Source organism: Nicotiana tabacum, chromosome 19 (genome assembly GCF_000715075.1).
Source record: "Nicotiana tabacum cultivar K326 chromosome 19, ASM71507v2, whole genome shotgun sequence".
NCBI lineage: Eukaryota > Viridiplantae > Streptophyta > Magnoliopsida > Solanales > Solanaceae > Nicotiana > Nicotiana tabacum.
In genome coordinates this window covers 138,602,557-138,613,591 of record NC_134098.1, presented here as the reverse complement: position 1 = coordinate 138,613,591, position 11,035 = coordinate 138,602,557, and the positions used below count along the sequence as shown (strand labels likewise).

General features: G+C 33.1%; 2 protein-coding genes across 2 annotated transcripts; one reads left to right on the top strand and one right to left on the bottom strand.

The window, feature by feature from the left end:
• Positions 1 to 3,688: 3,688 nt before the first annotated feature.
• On the top strand, positions 3,689 to 6,857 carry LOC107797150 (uncharacterized). Its single transcript, XM_016620015.2, has 6 exons — positions 3,689 to 3,907; positions 4,141 to 4,353; positions 5,045 to 5,140; positions 5,305 to 5,450; positions 5,969 to 6,188; positions 6,446 to 6,857. The coding sequence occupies exons 1-6, from the start codon at positions 3,773 to 3,775 to the stop codon at positions 6,635 to 6,637; spliced, it is 1,002 nt and encodes a 333-aa protein (XP_016475501.1). The 5' UTR covers positions 3,689 to 3,772; the 3' UTR covers positions 6,638 to 6,857.
• LOC107797148 (7-deoxyloganetin glucosyltransferase) lies at positions 6,828 to 9,487 on the bottom strand. The gene is made up of 3 exons (XM_016620014.2): positions 8,913 to 9,487; positions 7,643 to 8,351; positions 6,828 to 7,229 (listed from the first exon to the last, which is right to left on the bottom strand). The coding sequence occupies exons 1-3, from the start codon at positions 9,427 to 9,429 to the stop codon at positions 6,995 to 6,997; spliced, it is 1,461 nt and encodes a 486-aa protein (XP_016475500.1). The 5' UTR covers positions 9,430 to 9,487; the 3' UTR covers positions 6,828 to 6,994.
• Positions 9,488 to 11,035: the final 1,548 nt, after the last annotated feature.

Genomic DNA, 11,035 nt, shown 5'->3' with positions numbered 1-11,035 from the left:
AGAGCCAAAACCTTTATCCGAAATATCAACAATGAAACGACAGCCCTTGAAGAGTGAATGACTTTTTAGTAACTCTATATATGTGTGAAGATCTAAATCTTTGGATACAAGCATTCCCTTGCTTGTTCCCAGGTTGATATCAAACCATATTATTGCTTCAAATTTGTCTATATCCAATTCAATAAATTCAAAGACCTGGTTGACGAAATCTTCAAATCGAATTGCTTCAGGTACTAGAACAAGCTTTGTTTGATGATCTAGATACTTATAGTCTATGGTCCATCTACTATTAAAAGCAACTATAATACATATTGTATCCATCCTGCAAGTCAAGAAAATAGGAAATTCAAGACACTATGTCCTTAATATTTACACAGCAGTCATGAAGTTAAGGACACAATGTCCTTAACTTTATCAATAAAAGTTGCAAATACAGGACAATATGTCCTTAATATTTACACAGTAGTCATAAAAGTTAAGGACACAATGTTCTAAACTTTATCAATACAAGTTGTAAATACAGGACACTATGTCCTTAATATTTACACATCAGTCATGAAGTTAAGGACATAATGTCCTTAACTTTATCAATAAAAGTTGCAAATACAGGATACTATGTCCTTAATATTTACACAGTAGTCATAAAAGTTAAAGACACAATGTCCTAAACTTTATCAATACAAATTACAAATACAGGACACTTTGTCCTTAATATTTACACAACAGTCATGAAGTTAAGGACACAATGTCCTAAACTTTATCAATACAAGTTGCAAATACAGAACACTTTATCCTTAATATTTATACAGCAATCATGAAACTAAGGACACGATGTCCTAAACTTTATTAATACAAGTTGCAAATACAGGACACTTTGTCCTCAATATTTACACTAACAATCATGAAGTTTTTAAGAACACAATGTCCTAAATTTTATCAATACAAGTTGCAAATACAGAACACTATGTCCTTAATATTTACACAGTAGTCATAAAGTTAAGGATATGATGTCCTAAACTTTATCAATACAAGTTGTAAATACAGGACACTTTGTCCTTAATATTTATACAACAGTTATGAAGTTACGGACACGATATCCTAAACTTTATCAATACAAGTTGCAAATACAGGACATCATGTCCTTAATATTTACACAACAGTCATGAAGTTAAGGACACAATGTCCTTAACTTTATCAATAAAAGTTGCAAATACAGGACACTATGTCCTTAATATTTACACAGTAGTCATAAAAGTTAAGGATACGATGTCCTAAACTTTATCAATACAAGTTGTAAATACAGGACACTATGTCCTTAATATTTACACAGTAGTCATAAAAGTTAAGGACACAATGTCCTAAACTTTATCAATACAAATTGCAAATACAGGACACTTTGTCCTTAATATTTACACAACAGTCATGAAGTTAAGGACACAATGTCCTTAACTTTATCAATAAAAGTTGCAAGTACATGACACTTTGTCCTCAATATTTACACAACAGTCATAAAGTTAAGGACACGATGTCCTTAACTTTATCAATACAAGTTGTAAATACAGAAAATTTTATCAATACAATGCAATCCAGAAAAGGAAAAAAATATCAAATCCCTTGCATCTTATTCTCCACCAATCAAATAAAAATCCACACAAACATATAAAAGCATATAGAGATATCTGAAATTTTAGAACTTACTGTAATTTTATGGTAAAATTTGGACGAGAAAGTTGAATTCTCTAGTTTGAAATAGGAGGAGAAAGGAGGAGAAAACCTTCTGTAATTTGTACGATCACATGCAAAGTTTGAGTGAAGTTCTCTGCAATCCCAAAAAGCTTATTTACGTTCTCTGCACGTAAATAAGCTGAGCGAAGTTATCAAGTAAATAAAGAGCGTAGGTTTCAGCGAAATTATTATAGCAGAGGGGTATTTTCGTCTGGGCGGGTAAAAGTTTATTAAAGTAGTGGCTAAAGACTAAAGACATTTTAAACAGTAGCTTAAAAGTAAATACATCTTTTATTACTGGCTAACTGTGCACTTCCCCCCACCTTTAGCCCGAGGTCACTTTGGTAGCCAAAAGAATATATAAATTTTGTATATTTTTTGTATACAACATACAAAAGTAGTGAAAATAGCACGGGTTAGCCAGTTTTCAGATTGGTAATTCAAAAATAACCAACGTTTGTAAAGTCATTGAAAAATAACAACTATTTTGCTGGAACACGGAAAGTTCCAACGGGATTATGGACATATAAACTTCCAGCATATTATGTTGGAACTCCACCACACGGAAAGTTCCAACATAATATGCTAGATTATAGAGCTCCTGCATATAGACTTCCCCCATATTATGTTAGAACTCCAACACATTATGCTAGAAGCTCATATGTAAAAAATTCGAACTCTAGCATATTATGATGGAATATTTTCGGATTTTAAAGGGTATTTTTGTTCAGATTTTATCTTTACATAAAAAAGTGACTATATTTTCATTACTTTTGAAATTATGGCTATTTTTCTATTACTAGTTGTAAATCTAGCTATTTTTTATTTTTCCCCACAGAAATATAGTGTATTTGGCCAGGCTTTTTTGGGGCCAAAAGTGCTTTTTTTGTGGCTAAAAGTTTTTTTTTTTTCAAAAATTGAGGTGTTTGGTCAAGCTTGAGAAGGAAAAAAAAGTGTTTTTGAGTAGAAGTAGAAGCAGTTTTTGAGAAGTATAAAAAAGTAGCTTCTATTCAAAAGAAGCACTTTTGAGAAAAATATACTTAGAAGCAGTTTTTAAAAGTATGGTCACACACTAATTACTGCTCAAAAGTACTTTTCAAATTAATTAGCCAAACACAAACTGCTTATCACCAAAATAAGAAAGGGAAACATTGGCGTAACTGGTAAAGTTGTTGCCATGTGACCAGGAGGTCACGCGTTCGAGTCGTGGAAACAGTTTTACTTTTCCAAATAAGCTTATTTGAGAAGCTTGATGTTATTTTAGAAGTGTTTTGAGAAGAACACTTCTTTTGACTGTAGTGTTATTCTCCCCTACATGGCTATACGAGTCCAAGTTAAAATGCCACATGTGTGTGTGTGTGTGTCAATTTTATATGAACTGCGGATATTACATAATTCTGGTCAGTTGATTTGAAATGATTATACTATGCTAAATTGCTAGTAACAAAAATTGAAACCACCGGAGTAGCGTAAACGTTTTTGTCCCTGACATAAGTCATCTTGTTACATAAATTTTACTGTCATATATCGAAAGAAAAGGAAAACGAAGAAACCAAAGTTCAATTTGACTACAAAAAATTAGTAGGAAATCAGAGTTCAAATTGAATTGTAAAAAAGTGAGTTGAGAAAAGTTTGATTTTTCGCATCAGTGGTATAGAGACATAATTCATTTGTTTTGCCTGTGTAATCAACTCCCGAGTAATTTCTCAGCTTAATTCAATGGATCGTAAAAGCTAATAGAAGCCCGTCAATAACCCACCTCATTCATTTTCCAATATGTTGACACTCGTCCTTTTCTTGTCTTCACTATATTTATTTACGTTTACTATTATATTTAATTTATATACTACAGTTGCTTTAGACGTAGTGGCTTACGTATAAATCACAATAGTTGACAACCTTTGTACATTATTCGAAAATTCAGATAAGACAGCAGCCATGTGTGATAATAATATATAAAAATGTCCAAGTTTGGTTCCAGAAACATGAGTTCACCTCAGAAGTTATAGTCAGGGATCTATTTTTGGGCAGCTGAAGAAAGAGAGTTATGGGTTGGAGAGGGATATTGGGATTTGAGTATGGGATTGTGCAGGCACCCTTAGGACCAGATATATCAGGTCCAGAGCTTGTTGCTGCTGTTGCTAATGCTGGTGCTCTCGCTCTTCTTAGAGCCCCTGATTGGGTATCTCTCCTACACTTCCTCTTCTTTGTTTTCCAGTGAGACATATACTATTACTTTTGGATTTAATTTAGAATTTTTGTACTATCAATAGTATAATTTAATTTATTGCAGCAACTAGTATACTGTCTCAGAAGTGACAGTTGACTTCCAATTACCCTGTTAAGTTATTGGCTGTCTTTTCTTTGATTAGACAAAAGTCCAGAGGAATGTAACATTGTACGTTTGTGTGATAGGAAGATCCTGATCGTGTGAGGGAGCTCATAAGGAAAACAAGAACCTTGACTAACAAACCATTTGGGATAGGTGTAGTTCTTGCATTTCCTCACAAGGAAAATTTAAAGGCTATATTGGATGAGAAGGTTGCAGTATTACAGCTTTATTGGGGTGAATGCTCAAAAGAGTTGGTTCTTGAAGCTCATAATGCTGGGGTCAAGGTTGTACCCCAAGTAAGTTCTCAACAGATAAATTTTTTTGAACTTTCAAAATTCATACTTTTGTCATTCAAATCGCAAAACTTAATGATGGACCCTATGTGAATTTCTTTGCCATTAATGCACTACATAATGATAGAACCTTATGTGAATTTTCTTTAACTGGATAAGAGTGGGGATCAGCTTCAAATTCCTCTATACTGCTCCGAAACTTTTACTCTGCCTGTTCTAGTTAAATGTACCTCACAAATGAAGGTAACTCTTCACCAAGAACACAAATTTTAAGAAATGACTTGATTTGCGACACAAGTAAAAGAAGTTCAAATCAAGTTTATTCGTCGTATTTTTATTTACTTGTTCTAGTTGAATTATGTAAGATATGAATTACCATATACTTCTATTCTGTTTCATTGTGGGTTGTTTCTTACTTGCAAGTTAGTGTTAAGGATTAGGAGTTCATAGATAATCATGTAATGGTATTACGAATTTTGAAAAATTCAGATAGATGATTCCTTTTGAAGTATTCTGCTTTATCCCTCTATTTATCCTGCAGAATGATTCATGAATAGTCATGCTTCTGCAAGTTTAGTGGCTTCTACTTGTTGCTTTAGATTTATAGTCGGCACATGTGTGAAAGAATATAAGTTTAGCCTCCTAATCTATTGTTTCTGAAATGTACCTTATAAAACTCATTTATTTTTTAAAGATTGGCAGCTATGAAGAAGCAAAGAAAGCCGCAGATGCTGGTGTAGATGCACTTATTGTCCAAGGTCGGGAAGCAGGAGGCCATGTTGCTGGCCAGGTATAATGGTGATCACATTAATGAGATGCGTTAGATTCTTATTACTTCTGCCTTAAGAATATTTCACTTCAAACCCCCACCTTCATGCTCGTGCAGATTTCACTTTTTATTACATCATATGTAAGATTACTAATATATCACCTACTTGGCTGAATTCCTTTTAGGATGGTTTAATTACCTTATTGCCTAGAGTTGTCGATCTTGTTTGTGGTCGTGACATTGCAGTAATTGCTGCTGGAGGAATTGTGGACGAGCGTGGTTATGTTGCTGCTCTGGCCCTTGGTGCACACGGTGTGTCATTAGGCACTAGGTATTGAACTTTAACTTCGAACATCCTAAGGTGTTTAATCTGTCATCAGTACCTGCTTCCAATTTAATCTATATCCTGTTGTTCAGGCTGATCTACTTCTCTTTAGAAGGAGGTCTCACTTTTAAATTGCAGTTTGCTGTGCCTTCTAGCTTAGATAGATATTGTCTTGTTCTTACACAAGAGAATACATGAAATATTTCTGTGTTATATATCGTTGGAGTTTAATGTTGTTGGTAAGTGTGAATTCTTATCTGTTCAGTATTTTCTTACCTTACATTTTCATATATGAGGGATCAAGAATTTTAAATTAATAGGTTCTAGACTTAATTTTATTTGGTGAAATGTTTGGTCTGACAGTAAAGATGAAATATATGTCACAAGGTGGTAACATACCCGGTGATTTTAGTTGTTTCAGCGCATCAGACAGGAATATTTTGGGATTTCCTCGCATTAAAACTGTTCATGTCCATTTGTATACCAAAAAGGTCACTACTTTTATACTTCTAATACCTTTTCAGGTTTCTCACAACAGAGGAAAGCTATGCGCACCCAACATACAAGAGGAAGCTCATTGAATTTGAGCAAACAGAATACACGGACTTATTTGGTCGCGCAAGGTGGCCAGGGGCACCACATCGCGTTCTGGCAACCCCGTTCTTCAAGGAATGGAAGGCGCTCCCAAGTCATGAGAATGAGACAAATCAACCGGTCATTGGCCGCACAATCATACACGGCAAGGTGAATATCCTGCTATATTCTTCCTAATAAAAATCTTGAAAATGTTCTGTCATATCAAGCTCCACTCTGCGATCAGCATTTTACCTTATAAGTATAAAGAAATTAGAATGCTATTAACTTTCTAGTTCTCTATTTGACAATGATAGCAGCTCCTCTTATCATTTGATACTTATAGTGCATTTATTTTATGAGCAGATTTCTTCTATCTATACCTTGTTCTTAAAAATGTAATTAGTTTCATATTCTTTCTTGAACAGGAAAGAGAGGTTCATCGCTTTGCTGGTACAGTTCCAAATGCCTCAACTACGGGAGATATCGAAAGCATGGCAATGTATGCTGGTCAGAGCATTGGTCTTATAAAGGAAATTCTACCTGCAGGTGAAGTGATAAAGAGGATAGTTGAAAGGGCTCAACGACTGATTGATCAACAATTTGCGCCCGTGAATTAAGTCAGTAGGACAGAACAACTAGGTACTATCGTAGTTGGTCATTTTCTTGCCTTTTTTCCTGGTTTGTAAGCTATAAGTTGAATTGAGCACATTATGTGCCAAGAGTGCATTCACATGAAGTTCAGAAAGGAAACACAATAAGGAAAAACATGAAAAAGGAAATTGTACATGAATAAAGAGAGAAGTTGTAGAGGTGGAAATAAGATGCAGTGTTTTACTACCCCTCCAATTTGCTGTTTGTTTACTTGATACTGCTTGTATCCTTGTTGTCATTCTCTTTTTTCTTCTAAAAGTAAGTAACTCAAACTTTCAGGTTTGACCTTTTTTCTGTTTATTTTGAGTTAAGCAATATATCTACTAATGAACTGAATTCTTGGACAGAAGTACATCCTTCACTAATTTATCTAAATTCAAGCTTGATGAACCCTCTAATCCAGTAGCCTCTTCTGCCAATTTTTTCCACTCACTCACCTTCTTCTTCACCTTCTTACCTTTTTCTCCATACATAACTTCCCTCACAATTTTCTCCACTTCATCTCTCTTCACATTCTTGCCAATTTCCAAGCCAACGCCCCATTCACAACATACATACCTGCACATGAAAATGATGAAATCTTTTATTTTGAATCCCCCTTCTTAATTTTGTTATTAAGTACTAGTACTAGACCAAAAAAGGGACAGAAACTACTAAAAAAGTCCCTATACATGTGTAATATGATGCATATACTGATATACTATATACATAATACTCCTCCCTCTCAATTTATGCGACGACACTAGACACAATTTAGAAAGAAAAAAAAAAGACTATTAAAATAATGGTCTAAAATATGTCATAGATAGTTGAGCTATAACATCATGTCATTAAGCATAAAAGAACACAAGGTTTAAAGTTTAATTGTTTGTAATAGTATAATAAAGTTATATTCTTTTTGGGACACGCCAAAAAAAGTGTCACATAAAATGAGTAACTTTTGAAACAAATACAAAAAAATGCATATATACCTGCAATTTATGTGCTGATCAGCAAAAAATGGCCAACAAATCATAGGAACACCAATTCCTATACTTTCCATCACTGAATTCCACCCACAATGAGTCAAAAATACACCAATTGATGAATGTTTCAACACTTGTTCTTGACAACACCATCTTGAAATTAGCCCTCTTTCTTTAGTTTCTTTGACGAAATCATTTGGTAACATTGCAGAATCATCACCAATAACTGCATCAGATCTAATTACCCAAAAAAAGTTTTTCTTGCTATTAGCAAGTCCCCATGCAAATTCCATGAGTTGTGTTTTTGTCAAAACTGTTATGCTACCAAAATTTACATAAACCACTGATTTTTCCTCCTTTGAATTTAGCCACTGGAGACAGTCCTCATCTTCTTTCCATAAATTGGCTCTGAGGAATTTTAGATTATTTTCTGGAAGTTGATCAGTGAGCAAATGAAGAGGTCCAATTGTATAAAGTGGAGGACAAATTAAGGATAAATCTCTTAAGACATTAAATTCGAGTGAATCAAAAGTGTGGAAAATAATGGCTGATGCTTTTGAAGCTCCTTCAGTTTCTCCCATAATGAAATTCAGCAATTTGTCATTTATATCTGTGGTTCTGATTTGGCTGGGAAATTCCCTAAGACGAAGATTTTTCATACTTGGTATACAATCTATAACCGTGTCCAAATATCCATTTGTTATATCATTTGCATCTGCAAAATAATAAGGGGAAGAATTACATTAATACTTCAATAATTTATGCATATTACAAGAAGATCAACTTGGACAAGTTATGTCTGCAAAATGAAATTTTTCTGTGGTTATCTCGCGCTTAATTTGATAATCTTAAAAGTATTTGCTTTGATTATTGGACTAAATTAGTAAGACAATTAACAAAACTGACAAACTACCTACATGGAAATTTTGATTTTTACTTAAATTAAAGAACTATATATACGATCACACGGACTAAAGCAAAACTATGCATTTTAATGAAATCGGTGTCAACATGTTACAATTAAGTTTTAAGTTATATACACTTACAATAGAAAATTTTACATTGTTGGCGTAATTAACAGTTTAACACGTTTAAACCGGTTACCGTACTCTATTTTCAGGTTATTAGATTAGGCTTGATATAACCAGTTATATATTATTACATGTCAACTAAACATGATGGTGTGGAAAATTGTACGCTGTCGGTGTAAGGAGCTTAAACTCGATTAAACATAATGAGAAGACGATAAGATTTAATTTTTCAAAAAACTTCTAACCTTTCAGAGGGAGAATTCCTTTTTCAATGAGGAGAGGCAAGTGTTTATTGCACATGAAACTGCAAGCATTTGTAGTTCTGAAGCTAACACTTGGAACACCAATTTCTTGAGCAGCCAAAACAGCAAATGTCATAATTCCATCAAAAATGATGCAAGTGACAGGAGGAACATCGTTAGATGAGTTAATCTTGATTAAAAGCTCTTTAAATGGAGCTAAACAATTTTCCTTTGTAGAGAAACAAAGAGAAGGAATATGTTGAGTAGTATCAGCATCAATAGGAGGAAGTCCATCTGGAATTGTTTCAAAGACAAAATCTTGAAAAACTTCAAGAGAGGAATGGCCTCTGGATTTGAGAAATCTCTTGTGATTATATTCAGAGTTGACAAATGTTATGTGAAAGCCTTTGGAGTGAACAAGTATGGAAATTTTTAGCATAGGATTTATGTGTCCTTGTGATGGAAATGGTATGCAAACAGCATGAGGTTTTTGAGCTTTTTTTCCTTTGAGAGAACCCATTTTTCTCTGTTTCTAGTAATGAGTTTGTGGCTTTCTGGTTTTCCTGGCTGAATAACTGTCTAGAATTTATATAGGTCAGTGTTTCTCTTTGTATTTTTTTGTTTTTGTGGAACAAGTAATGCGAAATTAAAAACTAAGATATTCGTAGAAAAATGACTTATGCATTTTCCCCTTTCGATAGAAAATATTTCAATTTCTGATAATTAAATATCAGAAAATAATTTTATCATAAAAAATATTTACCTATAAAATGATTTTCCTCGCGCTAATAGCAGGGGGCTCAACCCCGAGGCAACTAAAGCCATTGCTTTAGGCCTCAAAGTATATGAGGCAGAGGCACCAAATTTTACTCATAGTATATACTATGTATATATGTTAAATAATTGGAGAATTACTTATTACTAATTTAGTAAATCTTTAGATGAACCATTTACTATCAACTTCTCAATAATCATTATTGGCATAGTTCCAAATGTTATGCTATTTCATGAAGTCAAAACTACTTCTTGTTTCAGTCCTCTTATTTACTCGAATTTGAATTAATTTTCACTTTTTTACAATGGCTTCTGCACACACTTTGACCTAATTAGCCCCATATTAATATGTTCGAATTTTTCTTGAAATAGAGTACTAGAAAGAATTGTATAAGTAGAAAATATTACTCTATAATTAATATATTCAATCCAAATTTTTTAAAAAAAACTTGATTGTTTTTCACATATCTAATTGCTCATAGAAAATTTTAGACAATTGGTAGTTCCTTTAGCTGAAAGATGTTTTTCGAAAATGAGGTTAATAAAATTTTGCCTAAAATCAATAATATCTTTAGAAAATTTTAATAGATTGGCTATATTATCAACTAGGAAGAAAATATTAAAAGAGTTTGCTGTAAAATATAATTAGTATCTTTGAAAATAAGAGCTAGAAGAATAAAAATAAAATAAAATATGCATAAAAATTTTGTTAAATATTTTAAGACCTCTAATTATTTAGCTTTAGCACTCCTACTCCATTGTGCCGGCCCTGACTAACAGACGTGGGTAATCATGAACAATTAGAGCAAGTGAAAGAAACCAAGAGAATAGACAAAAACAGACGTAAGAGAACTATTTTTGCGATAAATATAAGCTGTTATGTCACTATATTTATATCCAGACATTTTGTGTTGAACCTTATCAACAAGAAATATTTCCTCTCTGTTATCACCTGACATTTTGTCACACTTTTGCTCCTACATCTACAATTATCACATGCTATCAAATTTCTAAATGAATGTTCCGGAAAATGGCTCAAAAATATGATTTTTCTTTCTGGTAATATTTTCAACAGATACCTTCTGTGATGATGCATTATGCCAAACCAAACAGAGCCAAAATCCAGAGCAATCATCTTCCGTATTATAATTTGGTTAATCAATTTATTGTAAAAATAGCACGGCTAGCCAATTATGGAGCTGGTAATTGAAAAATAGTCAGAGTTTACAAAAACATTGAAAAAAAAAAATCACTATTTTGTTGAAACACGGAAAGTTCCGGCGTAATATGTTGGATTATGGAGCTCCTGCGTATAAACTTCCAGCATATTATGTTGGATCCAATATAATATG